At 35.3% G+C, this 14,785-nt stretch overlaps 1 protein-coding gene across 8 annotated transcripts in view; it reads left to right on the forward strand.

The window, feature by feature from the left end:
* The window catches only part of ptprt (protein tyrosine phosphatase receptor type T), a 312,417-nt gene that overhangs the window by 207,547 nt on the left and 90,085 nt on the right, over positions 1-14,785 (forward strand). For 5 of the 8 annotated variants that reach the window (XM_085158893.1, XM_085158894.1, XM_085158896.1 and 2 more), the window contains one exon: positions 3,625-3,760. In XM_085158893.1, coding sequence (XP_085015019.1) covers positions 3,625-3,760 — 136 coding nt within the window. Of the gene's footprint in view, positions 1-3,624; positions 3,761-9,494; positions 9,528-14,785 lie in introns of all 8 variants that reach the window. The other 3 variants (XM_085158891.1, XM_085158895.1, XM_085158897.1) reach the window with 1 other exon arrangement.

A 14,785-nucleotide genomic window follows, 5' to 3' on the forward strand; every position in this document is an offset into this window, starting at 1 on the left:
GTATTGTAACTCAGTGTTGCATCTTGAAGTGGGGGCGGTATTACACATGATGTAGTAGGGCATAGGTGTCAAACTCTGGCCCGCAGCCTAATTACATTTGGCCCACGAAGCCATACCAAATTACTATTAGAGCTGGCCTACTGGTATTATACAGCTAATATATATATTGTTTAGTATTAAGCTTTGCTTGTTCCATATTCAGTTTTCCAGCAAAACTTATTTGAGTCCATAAGAAAAGATTCATTCTTATATCTGGAAGAAGATTTTTTTTTTCAATAAATATTAATGACTTTGTTCCAGTTTTGAATTTTGGCCCACTGTGTATTTGAGTTTGACACCCCTGTACTAGGGGTTAGCATGCTAACACTGGTGTAGAGCTAACACAATCCAGTCTTAAAATGTTGTATTTATAAGACCTTCAAAATCCTTTAATTTTTTTTCTTCATAAAACAGATCTGCCGATATGGGGTACAAGTTTTGAGAACTCAAACTGTTCAAAAAGTAGAACATAATGTGTTATAAAACTTACACAAAGAAATCTTTTTAGCAATAAATTGTCAGAGAATAACTGATGCATTCTTCTTTTTTTTCTTCAAAGATGATATAGCTACACGACAGGTAGACTGTCAATGATTGAGCTATAAAGACTGACAATATTTTGCCATTGAAGGCATTCGGGGTTTTTAAAAGAACATCTCCTCACCACGGCAATTGAGGACTGCAGCAGCTATTACTGAGTGTGCCAAGGTTAGGTGCTTAAGCCGTTAGCTCAGTGCATTCCACTGCCAACCTTGTGTTGTTATTGCAGAGGGGGCGAAGATGAGAGAGACGGGGGATTAAACTGAACTCCTACGCAGCAGTATTACTTTATTAATCGGCTGTCTTTGTCTATCAAGGTTATAACAAGAATCTGTTTGGCATATGTCTCCACGAGGACAGGGGCATTCATGTGCACGATCACAAGCTTGGGGATTCTTGTCTTTGTCTTTCCAGTGTATTTTTTATTATGAACTGTCAGTTTTTAAGTGATACATTTTACCAGTCCTTTGTCTTATGTCTGATTTTACCTTTTGACATTCAGTCTGTTGAAAGTTATTGACAGTTACCTTTTGGTTTCTATACAAAATACCATAGGAACTTATCTTTGACTATTATCATTTTTAGCAACCAGTTACCAGTTGAGAAAAGCACTGACAATGAGAGTGCATTTGTGTCATTGTCTTAAAGGACAGACCAAAAACACTATGCTGTTTTTTTTGTTTTGTTTTTTTAGATATTTCTGTGGTTCAGCACAAACGGTATTTGAAAACATTTTACAAAATAAATTCTAGATATGAATTTCATATATATGAATGAAACTTTAGAAGAAATTTTCTTTATATGCCTTTAACACACTTCATTGGCCTCTCTCTGACCTTCTGTGACATCAGTGTTGATCAGATTCAGTGGTATTATCATTAATGGAAACTATGGTTAAGCTGTAACTCATATTTCATACAATTCTTTTATTATAAAAATAATATATTTTATTTGGCTTCACACAATGAGAGCAGTGCTTTATATAATTGAATATGTTTTCTTGTTTAGTAAAATCAACAATATGCACAAACCTTTTATCCCCCTTCCCCAAGTTTCCCTATTTAATCCTTACGTAACGCAAAGTGATGCAAATCCAGTCTGTACTGTGTTTTCTATGTACATTTCTGGACCATGAACCTGGATGTCTTTTATTGACTTTTGTGCATTGTCCTTTGACTGTTTTTGTCCTTTGAAATTAAGTCAGTAATGGTTTAAGAAAAACAATTTTCTTTAAAACGTTATTCCACTATTCTTCACCTATATTTTCCTTTATTTTTTGGCTTTATATATTTACCTGTAAGAGGCATTACTAAATTTAAAACGGCATTACATTTGAAAGAGACTGTGTCAAACACTCAGAAAGGGTAGTAAATTTGAGAGTAATTAGTTATTGATTATTAACAGTTCATGAAGCACCACCTTTTTTTGCCAATGAAATGCTTTCTTCATTGACTGTTTGTCATCTGTGTATGGTTGTATGCCATTGTTTATGGGTTTTTTTTTTTTTTTTTACATATTTAACAAGCTGTAATTATTACTTTTTAAGAACACAAAGCTATCACTCAAAGTATGTCTAATCATTTTGTTCTAAAATGAAATATAAACATTTGTGGAAAATAATACATTTGCTTTTAAAATGACATACTTAAAATTAACACATTTTAGTGTGAGCTTTGTCATTACAAATTCTTGTCTAATATTGTCAAATAATGCTAAATTTCAAATTTCTCCTTTAAATTTTCGTTTTTGAACAAAAATGATCACATTTCATCCAATGCCTATTACGTTTTTGTTTTTGTGTTTTGTTACCATGATTCTATGGGTTATATTTGCCTCTTTTTATGTGGATGCAGTGTTAAGAATTTATCTTCACCTTGGGATACAGTGTTTCCAGTATTCCTTCATTACTAACATATATATGTTTTGTCTTTGAGCATATGTACGACTGTGTACACATTTTATATCTACATCTATGGGTCCATCAATAAAGATGTCTTTGTATACATATAAATCTAGTAGTGGTCAGAAGTTTACATACAGTCATCATGAGGATGAATGTCATGGTAATTTGGGGCGTTTAATTATTTCTTTGAGGTGTTCTTTATTCCAGGGTCGAATGATTGCACAGCATGCATCTTTAATTACTTTAAAAAAACAAAAACTAGGTGCACAAGTCTGATTTTATTAGGCTTGCAATCCTCCCCCTCCAGAATTCCATCCACTTTGTGTAATGTCCCAGTACCATTAGCAGCAAAACCACTCAAGAGCATAATGCTACCACCACCGTTCATGACAACTGGTAAAGTGTTATAGGGGTTGAAAGCCTCCAAAAATACCTCTTTCATTATTGCCAACAGTACAATCTTATCTGACAAAAAATGTTTCTCCAGAAGACAATTGGCTTGTTTGTGTTGGCTACAAATTTCAATTGAGCTTGAATGTTTCAATTTTTGAACAGGGGCTTATTTCTTGGTCAACAGTCTCTCAGTCCATCCAACAGAGTGACTAGCTTCACTGTAGGTTGTGACATCTGAGCAGTTTTTCATAGCTGGTTTGAACCTTGATTCCTGTGTTGTTTCTGAACATCCAAACTGATTTCCAAGACAGCTGTGTCTTTTTCCGCACCTTGGCAAAGTAGTGGCACATCTAAATAACTTTTTCTTCCATATACTTGCTTAAACTGGTAAACTTATTATCTGCAGTTATTTAGAAATTCCTCCAAGGGACCTTAAAGAAAACATTAAAGCTGTACAAACATGACACCCTTAAAAAATGAACAGTTCAAAGAATAATAGCCCCAAATGATTAACTGACGACTCATGATGAGTTTGTGTAAACTTCTGACCACAATGGTGTGAGTGAATGTGTGTGTCTGCAAGACCTGCTCACCGTATTGAACTTCCAATGCTGTATGCAAATGAATATGTCCATCCACACATTAGCATTTCTTTGTGAATGTATATGCCAAGCAAATATGTTTGAGATTCCCTACCAATGTGACTATCTGCATACCTGTTTGTTTGTGTGTGTATTGTGTGCTTTTAGGTGCATCAACGCAGGACTCTGATGCTATGGAGCCAGAGAAACAGGTGGACAGCACAGTTAAAATGGCTGGCGTTATTGCTGGGATTCTTATGTTCATCATCATCCTTCTTGGAGTTGTTCTCACCTTCAAACGCAGGTAGGTATTGAACTAACCAACAGGACAGAGTAGCAGCTTAAAGGTATTAAATGTAGCATTTTCACATTGTCATTATTAACACATTTTTTGTAACTTCAGTGCCATTATCTTAACCCTTAGACAAGGCAGTGTGTAGTTTGTTTTATACCAGTAAGTAGCACTGCAGTTTTATGTTTATAATAATGCACCTTTAATGCAAATTAGTAAACTAAAAGAAAGCGAGGTTAATGCATAGGCTGAATTTTTAAAGTTTCAAGTGTCCTCATTAGCATATATACGCAGGTGGATAGTTTTAAGTGTACAGGGAGTGACAGATTAATTTGACCCTAATGATCTATCAAGAAAAAAAATATGTTCAGTTAAAGAGATTTGACCACATTTAGAAATAAAACTGAATCAGAATTTACAATGGTTTTTTTTCCCTTTAGGTTTTGTTTCTCGTAACAACAACAACAAAAAGTCTAAGATTTAAAATTTTTAACAAACATTTCAGGTTAAAAACATATTGCAAAACCTACAGATTTATATTCATTTCTTCTGGCGATATAAAAGGTCAAACTTTTGTATTAAACCTGGTGACATATTTAATCCTATAATCCTTAAAGACAAATAAATTAAAATTATACTATTCCCAAGGGACATATATATATATTTAAAAGTCATAGGAACGGTATTATATAACCCATTTAGCAGCTATAAAAAGCTTTCTGTATCTTTGTTTACTTGCACACTGGCTTGCACCATCACCAGCCTTTCTTTCTGTTACTTCCTCTAGTTTTCTATACTGTTTCATCAATTCTCCCATTCCTCTCTAACCTTCATATCCTTCATATTGCTTTTACATTTGTGATTTTTGTGTCACAGGTTGTTTTTTTTTCTCAAAAAGTTGGTTTTGGTTTAAAACATACATTAACTTGGCAGCAAAATTAGAGAAAAAACTAAATAGTGTGAGGATTATTTTCTGTTACCAGTCAAATTAGAAAATAATGACACACTTGGAAATGCATTCCAGTAACCACTCTATAGTGCGTTAAGAGATCAGTAATTATCAGTATTTATTATAAACTGCATACACTTCAAAACTAAATGCTGCACGGGATTGTGATGGAATACATTTAGACAATATGTTCACTTGGTCCTTCTGTGTTTAGACATTAAAAACTGAGATTTTATTTATTTTTTTACAAAACGTAATACTGTTTTTGGAAGGAATATATAGCTACTGGAGATTGTTTGATGCTTTACAAATCTGTACTGTCTCCATTCCTAAAATAAAAAGTTGTGTTTTAATATCGACTGAACATCCACTAAAATGAAATACCATAGCACTGAACAAGGTCAGGTTCTCAGGTAGATTACTTGCTTGTGTAAAACTAAAATTATTTGTTGTCTGTGAAGCTTTTCAGCCATCCAGGTCATAGTAGTCTAAGGAGCTTGGAATTAAAAGAGCCTGGACTTCTTTGACTTTCTTGAAGACATTTCACCTCCAGCTTCTTCAGTTCTAAGAGCAATCGGTGGAGAGTCCCAGATTTTTAAGCCCTATTGGGAATGTTCCTAAGAGGGTCGTGGAAGACTATCTTTGAACAGAGGGGCTGTCTTACAACACCAGCTGTCTGCAATCTATAATCCAGTTTTGAGATCCCGTCCCAGATGCCTCAGTGCTCACTCACATCTAGGGTCATTTGATCTCAGTAAGTCACATGATATGGTGGGGCATGGTCTCAAAATGAGTTCACCTAAAACCTTGGCTGATAGTGACCCACACCCATTTTCACACTTTGGCTTGTGTGATTAGGTAGAGGATCAATAGGGGGTCCATGACCCACTTGGGGACACTCCCATAGGGCTTAAAATCTGGGATTCTCCACCAATTACGCTTAGAACTGAAGAAGCTTCTCAGATGAAAGGTGAAACATCTTCAAGGAAACTTAAAGAAGTCCAGGTGTTTTTCTTTCAAAGCTCCTTAGACTAAAATCATTAGTTAGCAAAAAGCTTGAATCAAGCACAATGTCATGTAAAATCATACTGTTCCACACAGAGAGAGAGAAAAAGGACATAATATTGTCTAAATGCAACAAGGATGTTCTCAACTTGCACTTGCTAAATTAAAGAATTGTTCATAACCTGTTACTATTGAACAGCTGTTGAATTTTGAACATTAAGCTTGATGAACAGATAAAAATGCCCTGAGGGAAAACTGGCAGATACCTTATTGCTAATCAAATATAACGTTGTAACCATTTTAAGCAAGCAAAAGAGTACTCAGGCAAAAATATAAAGTCAGGCAGGGCACTGGGTCAGTTTGAAATGCTAATTAGAGGCTAACCCAGGCTAACAGAAAATATACCAAATAAGAGGATTAAAAATCCAGTAGAGCCAAAGGAGTATAATAATAATTATACATTATATAACAAAAAAGGTAAAGGTGGGGAAATCAGAAGAAGGCACAAATAGGGAATATAGAAGTTAAACAAAATAAAAGTGGGAAAAGGATGAGAGTGACAGAAGTATAAGATTGGAAGGAATATGGTAATTGAAAACCAGGCAGCACTGGTTAACCCTGGGGTCAAGTGGATATGCTAATGAGATGCTAACCAGACTGGGGGGGGGCATAATATACATAAAAAGCCATTTAGAGGGCAAACATTGCAACAGTAGATATAGACAAAAAAGCAATGACACTGTAGAGAAAAAAATAGAGAAAAGAAGGAGCAGCTGGGATGCTTCTCATGAACCGGAGCTGACCGAGGCCATCAGTCAGAATTAAAGGGCACATTTATGTCAGATGAAATCATGGAGTACATATCAAGATAGGAAAAATGTGAGAAAAGGGAAATTATTAAATTGTACCAAGACATAGTTGGGAGTCATGGAGACACAAGAAAGAAAAACAATCGATAATATGAGTCCAACTGAATGGATTCAGACAGTGACGGTTTTAACAAATATCTGGGATCATCTATATTTTACACTGCATACTTCAGCCAGTCCCAGTGGCAGATTTTTTTTTTTAAACAGAAAGTGTTTTACATGCCTTTTAAACCTCATAAATTACTCTGCACCAAAACTTTATTGGGAAGTACGCGCATAGCTGTCCAATTAATCTTTTAGACCACTTTTACATGTGTTCCAAATGGACTTTATTTTCTGAAGAAAGCCAGGACATGTTGCTGATAATGTATGTGAAAGTGAATAACACTGAACAAGGCTGAAGGCTTAATGGGGATTCAGTGTTTCTACAGCCAGGTAGCCCTGAGGGCTCAAAGAACCAGCACCAGAAGACACACTTTTCATAGAAAGGTTAAGAGGAGAATCAATGAATAATTAATGTTCCAGAAGCTCCCTGTACACCGGCTGATTTCTGTTTGTAATGCCAGGGAAGCAGACCTAAACCAAGTAATTGAGAAAAGGTGACATCTTTGGAACTGCAAATTGATGGAAAATATGTTAAACTTATTTCACCCCTTTTTTTCCTTTTATCTAAGCTATTTCAAATTCTGGCTCAATAACTGCCTTTTGTGATTGTATTTTATCTGAAGCTTTCATACGCCTTACATGCCCACAACAACTTTAAAAGGAGGTGTGAATTAAATTATCATTCTAAATAAAAACTAATTATATAAACATCTAAAAAGAAAGAACACAGAAGTCAGGCAAACAAGCAAATTTACTGAAGTTATTAACCCTTGTCTGTTTCATGGTTTTACCACAGTGTATAACTTTAAGTAAATACTATACACATATATAGAAGTGCACAAACTCAAAGTTAAAGTCATATATGCAGTTGTTTCTGTCTGTTTGTCTAAAAAAACCTACTACTGGAACTTTTATGTATCCATTACACAGAAAGTAATGGAAAGAAATCCTAGAGATGAGATGTTTTTATAGATTTGACTACACACCCACTGCCCAAACACAGCAAACTGACATAAAAAATGACGCACAATAGGTGTTTGATGGGGTATCTACACACAATAAACTTACTACTCACTTCTACATAATCATAAGTGATTACGTTTAGTTTTCTATTAGTCTGTACATTGTGGAAACCTTTGCAAACCTTTATTGTGCCTATATCTGTATATACTGTTGCTTCTATATATCTGAATGCAAAATACCAGTATTGCACGATTTTGCTGTGATTGTGGTGATGGTGATAACGATAATCATTTGTTTTGTTAGTTAAAAAAAAGCACCAAAACAACAACTACAAACAATAGTTTTGTTAAAGTTTATGTTAAATACAGATCTTTTTACAAAGTCCATGAAGTGTCCTTACAGAGTTTTTTATTTCCCCTTAAAAAAAGGCTAATACGTTTTTTGGTACTTAAAAAAACAAGGTTATCTGAATCCACTTTAATAGGGCTGAAGCAATGCCGTGAATTGTTATGATGTTAGTTTGGCCAAAAATCTTTCAACTTTTCAGTGTTATGTGCACTGGTGAAGGCTAGCACAATGGTACACTTCAAGATGTAAAAAAAAAAATAAAATAAAATAAAATCACAATTTACAGCCCAATGATTGTTGAATCCTGTGAATGTTAAAAATGTATGGAGAGTGTTCATGGTACCACTGACACACTTAAACATAAAAGCTGTGTCAATTTGACAAACAAGTGTTTGAAGACCAAACACATAATTTCAGTAGGAAGGATAGAACTTCCCAGGAGTTTAAGGAGTGTAAAAGTAGTAGGCACAGAGTTCACAGGGACGCAACCTTGAAATTTAAATGGTGTAGACTGAAAGCTGCACTGCTTTCAGACTGAAGTTTTTATTTGTTCTAGGCTTGTATCGGAGCCATACCTTATGCTTAACAACAATGTATTGCACCTGCAACTTTATTCACATTTGCCTAAATGAAGTTGACTCACACTCTTAGTCTTGTGGTGACTCACTCTTGAGAGAGATCGTAAACCTAGTCTGGGTTTACTGCACAACTTTCTAAATGGCTAGCAGTGCAGTACTGACCTCTCGAAGTGTAGGGGTCTTGAAAAGTTCTCAAGATTAATTGCTACCAAACAATTTGAAGAGTCACATCTGCAGGCTGGAGCTTTTTACTTTCTCATAGAGGAATTAATAAAAAAGGATCATAGAATTTGGGCTTGTGAAAAGTAACTTTTTTATATTGTATTCAGTGAAGTTTGACATTTTAGATTTTCACCAATGGTGATGATGGTCCAAAATGGTCCAAAAAGCAAATGGTTAAACTAGATTTTCTTAGCAAAAATAAACTTCATATACTATGCTTCATATATTCAATGAACTTCTTGCTTCTCGTAATATCACAAAATTTATCTTCTGAAAGAGTTAATGTAACTTTGCTTGTCACTATGCACTATACAATATTAACAATTTAATAATATTTGGTAGTTCCTTAATAAAAAATACAGTGAGTCACAGGAATGTAAGCTAGAGACAGTTCACATATTTGCCTCCTCTTTGACCATATATATACAAGACAAATAAGGTGCTTCAAAGAGTCCCAGCCCTGTTATGTTAGTTCTGAACTTTGGTGTCAAATGCTTATCATAAATTGAAAAAGTAATGAATGTGAGGGAATGAAAGGAATGCATTACAAACGATTAAAAAAACAAACAAACAGATGTCTTTCTCAACTCGTCCTCTTTGAATCAAGTCTCATGCCCTTTTATGTTTCTCTCTATCTTCCTGCTTCCTGTCTTTGGCTCCACCCCTTCCTGTCCCGTCCTGTACCTGCCTTGCCCTTGCTCCGATAGAGAGATTCACACATGGAGAACTCTGAGCGTGGGGTATTGTATGTTTGCTTCTAGACATGACCACATCCACTCCGCACTGTTCTTCAATGTGATTTTCACCTCAGCATTTAGTAGTTTCCAAATACATCTTGTCACTGTCATTGAATATTAAATTGCTGAGAATTATTCTTCTCATATTTGACAAACTCATTAGCTATAACACCTACAAAAAAATGTCATTAATGATATAATTGAACGTTCCTCCATATATTTCTTGAAAGACTTTGCAGTTGTCCATCTTTCACCTTGAATTGGGATAACCTAAAAATCAGATGTACCTTTTGGGGGAAAACAAACAAACAAAACAGACAAAAAAGCTTGGAATACATGGTGTGTACCTTTCAATATAATAAGTGTGCAGACAGTGTGTAATCGCCTTGGTTATGAATCTTAGTATTGGTGAAAAGGACCATAGAATGTTCTGGCCTAAGCAACATGTAAAGGCATTTTACTGTAACGCCTAATATTTTAATCACTGTGGTATGCAATTTCCTCTCAGCAGTTTTACCACTGAGACTTAAAGTGCCTCTGATTGCCTTTTTACTGCCCGATTTATGCCACTAAATAGATGAAATTTAGATTTTAATGTTACTTTGCAAGTTCCATTATTAGACATTAGAAGTCATTTAGGCAGTTGTTGGCACCCTACCTGTAATAGTATCATTAGTCTGTATACTTATCTCTCTTCCTTGCTGACTGAAAGTCTAACTTGGGGAATACGTTTTAGCAAAGCTTTAGTAGCAAACTGAAGTGTGAATGGATTTTTTTAATGGCTGCTTTGGCTGTTACTATTAGCTAGGTAGAAAGGTTAAGTTAATCTAAGATGCTTTTGGAAAACTAACATATTTTGTCACTTTGTCAGTACTTTAATTTATTTAATGTGAACATTTACACATCGTTGCACACCATCTGTGCTTTTTGCTACTTTATTGTCCTGTCAAAAGTGCACATCTAAAACTATTATAATTTCTGAGGACGTTCAATGCATCAACGTATACTTATCATTTCCTCTGATATGAGATTTATCTGCCCAACTAGTCATTTGCTTTGACAAACTGATAAACATTGTAAACTGTTTCATTATTTGCAAGATATCTGCAGTTAATTTTCCATCAACAGAATTTCAGACAGAGAAAAAAAAAATCTTCCCACATTATGGTGCTTTCTACATTGATAGCAGGTTGGTGTAATTAATTATAGGTAGGTATAATGCAGTTATGCAGGAATCAAGCCAGCCTGCCCTAAAATTAGCTAAAAAAGTTAAATAATTAATCAAACTTTTGGAGAGAAATTATGTTTTTGGCTTCAAGAAAAACATAGGTGGGTGATTAGGATTTGTGGTATGTCTTTCCGAATGAAATGCGATGCTTCACAAATATCTCCACCTACACTGTTCTGGGCTCAAAGACAATCCATTCTGTTACTGTCATGGTAGTTATCTTTTTCTCAAATAAATCCCCTTCCTGCATCTTAAGGTTATATATGGATAACCCTATATACATATAACATAAAATTAAACTATTGACCAGACAACTTGGGTTATATTTAGTGCAGTGCTACAATGACTTTGCAATAAAGTACAGTTTTTTCTTTTTACCTTAGATTAAATATTTCATTTAGTATTCTGGGGGATTGTAAAGTATTTAGAGTCAAAAATTACTTACCAAAGATTTTTTGGCCAAAGACAAGTAGTAGCATATAAAGATTAAATTGCCAGTGGCTTGAACTTGGAATTCTATAACATAGTTCTTCTTCATATATTTAAAGCCGACCCAAATCTGATAACTTTAGGAAGTTTATTGACATTGATGCAGTGCTAGATGTTAAAGGTTGTGACAGTCCTTGTGGATGGTGCACAGTCGCTCAGAGAAAGTAGGAACTTTGCCAAAACTGTTGGTTTATTTTCTTGAAACTTTTAGATTAATCATAATCCTGATTTAGCAGTTGTAATCATTGCCGCAAAGAGCAGCAGTTCATTTGTTTATTAAAAAAATTCTGAAATTAATTAATTTTGTGATTAGTACTGTTGACCTACAGCAAAGAGTTCTTTGATTTGAAATCTCCTTTCCGGGCGTTTGCTTGACCTTTATGCATAGCTGTACAGGTTTTTTCCCCCCATGTTTTCTGGTTTCCTCTGACATTCAAAACATACATATTAAGTTAAGCGGTATGTCCGAATTGGCCTTAGGTGTGGATGTGAGATAGATAAAGTGCTATATGAATGTGTGTGAGGAAAAGAGCTTTTGTATTAATTCCTTTAGTGTGGATTGTGAGGATGCCAAGATTAACAGTTTTTTGGTAAAAAAACAAACAAACAAAAAACGAAAAAACACACACAATATAAATGATGACTCTCAACTTTGAGACAACAAAAGGACACATCTTCTTTCTAGATTGTATACGACACCCTGGGGTTCTCATCTATAACAAGAGGAATGAGGCGATTAGAAACTGGTGTCAGCCAAGGGAATGGACTCAGGCTGAATCCACTGCAAATGGCAGGCTCTTGTGAAGCCAAGTGGTGTGTGTGTTTGTGTCTGTGCCCGTGTATGCAAGTGCGTACACACATGCAATACATTGGTGGACTGAAACTCTGTCTCTAAACTAGAAGATATACACAAACACGCAGACAAACATTAAGAAGCACACAAATTTGAAAGTACTGGATTCTTCCATGCTAAACTTGGACGTATCAGTAGATAAATTGGAGGTGTTAACACAGACACACTTACACACACATGCACTCACAACAGAGCTGGACTTGACCCCTATTCTGCAGATGTGACACATGGTTGAATAATGGACTCTGCAGCTTGCTGAGATAAATGCTTGATGGTCCACTTACAGCACATTTAAAATTGGTGATGGCAAACCATTTACACACTCACACAAATGTACAAACTCATACTGTGTGATTACCATGGATATTCTGGGTGGCTAATTTACTAGTTGTTTAAATAAGAGAAAAAGAATCAGAGTAGTCAACTAGCCTAAAAGCTGAAAACACATAATCTAATAGACAAGGTTAAACATAGGCCATGCAAATACTGTGTGTGTATTCTACTGCCATATGAAACAGTTAATTGCATTTCTCGATAATCAAATCGTAGTTGGCATAGCATTGCACAGAAAGAATTTCGGTTTAGTTTTCAAGTGTGGGTGATATGAGCAGTGTTTCTATGTTTGTGTGGTCTCATACTGTTTTATGCAACCAAAGCCATAAGGATCAAATCTGTAGATAAAAACTACAGAACTTGTGTGTGGAGATGCAGTCTTTAAAAGGCTTCCTTTTCCACCCCTCATTTGTCAAAGAACTTATTTATTTTGACATTTATGCATACATATGTAAGTACTTTTCTCTTGTCATTTTTTTCACTATGTCTCAGTGTTGCTGTGTGTCCATATGCGTATTCCATCGTAGCGTCCTCCTTCCGTACATGTCAAGTAAGCGGTGTTCTGTCAAACCTCAAATTAACTTGGCTGTAGAGGTGAGCACTCTGAAGAGATTTCCATTTCATTGATACCCTGTGTTTCTTAACTTTCTGTCCTTCAAACACAGAATTTACTCTCATAGTCGCATATTGAAAGGTTTAACTAACATGCTTTTACTGCTACACACGGAGACCTTAGGTGTAACTTGTTAACAAAAAGTTCAGATTTTTCCCCATTTCTCATTCAACCTGGTCTCTTCTCATTCTCTCTCTGCCCCATTTAATCAGTCTCAAACATGGTACCCTGAATAACTTGGTTGAGTGTTTTTTCTACACTATATTAATATTTATGACCAGTTTTAACGACTGTGACTTTTACAGCTGGGCTCCCAGTGCTCTGCATTTTATTAATATCATAAGGACAATGTCAGCAGAGCTCTTAAAGAGGGTTTTGGGTGTGGCTGTGTGTATATATGTGCACATAGTCACTTGTTCAGGCATCTTAATGAGGACCAGTATTTGTTTATGGCCATTTCAGTGAGGACATTTGGAAAAGTGCGGACCTTTTTCCACATTTTTGCAAAGCTCTGCTTAAGGGCAGTTCTTTTTCTGGGGATTGACATTAGAATTAGGTGTAGATATTGATTTGTGGTTTGATGTAATACCAGTTTCATCAACACTTTTCTCAGTTGCACTAATGTTTCCACAACAAAGCTATGAAGCGCTGGTTTAAAACAAACTACATTTGCTTTCAAAGGCTGTGGCAGATTTATTCTATCTTAATGTAAAAATATGTGTAAGCATTGAGTAAAACATTATTTTGCCTCACCTCGTTGCCTTACAATAGTGTTGCTGTGTGCACCCAGAGCTCAAAAATAACTCTTCTGTTGATTACAAATGATTTTTCATTCCATCTCTGCTGCCTTTGCTATATCTTCTATACTTTTCTACTGCCCTTAAATATAGCAAAGTAGCCCCTCCAGGCTGGTAACTGTTATTATATCTGGCTAGCTAACCCATTTTATCCAACCATGTCATTTTATAAATGTGTTATTAGTGTTAGAAATATGTTTTTTGGGGGGAGGGGTAGGAAGTACTATAGAGTCTCTATGCTTCTCTTGTTAGTCTTTTTTTTTGTCTTATTTATTTATTCATTTTATCATTCACATTATTATCAGAAGATGAAAAACAGGAGCAGAAGGAGAAGAATAGAACAATAAAACAGACAGAATGAGAACAAAAAAAAGGGTGTGGATGAAAAAAGTGAAGGAGTATAAAGTATAGAAGTCATTTATTAAAAACATCAAGCCTGTAAAAAGTTAATACAGTTAATAACATTTTGCTTTCCACATGTATATCAGCCCTACTAACAGCCAGTAAGTTCTCTGTCACATAAAAAGCTATAGTAAGTATTTTGTCAGCATTTACAAAATTCATATTATGTAAGTAATTAAGATGGCATATCAGATAGATTAACTGATTGAAGCAGTCTGCAGTAGTTGTGTAAGGTGTGCGCCTCTGTGAAGTGGAATGGAAGTATTGATCCTTCTGAACTGTGCTTGACTTTCCCGTGCTATAACAAGTCAGTCTGATGAAGTATGAGTGTGTATGTTTGTGTGTTTTGTGTGTCCAGACATATTATGAGATCCCAATCTCTGGCCACTCATAGATGAAGGATGTATGCTGGGGGGCAAAGTTACCAACAAACCATTGAGGAAGTAGCAGAACGAGCACACACAAACACACAAACACACACACACACACACACACACACACACACTGATACACATACGGATATGTCATATTAGTCAAGTACAGTGC

This window comes from Neolamprologus multifasciatus, chromosome 5, assembly GCF_963576455.1.
Source record: "Neolamprologus multifasciatus chromosome 5, fNeoMul1.2, whole genome shotgun sequence".
NCBI classification, from domain to species: domain Eukaryota; kingdom Metazoa; phylum Chordata; class Actinopteri; order Cichliformes; family Cichlidae; genus Neolamprologus; species Neolamprologus multifasciatus.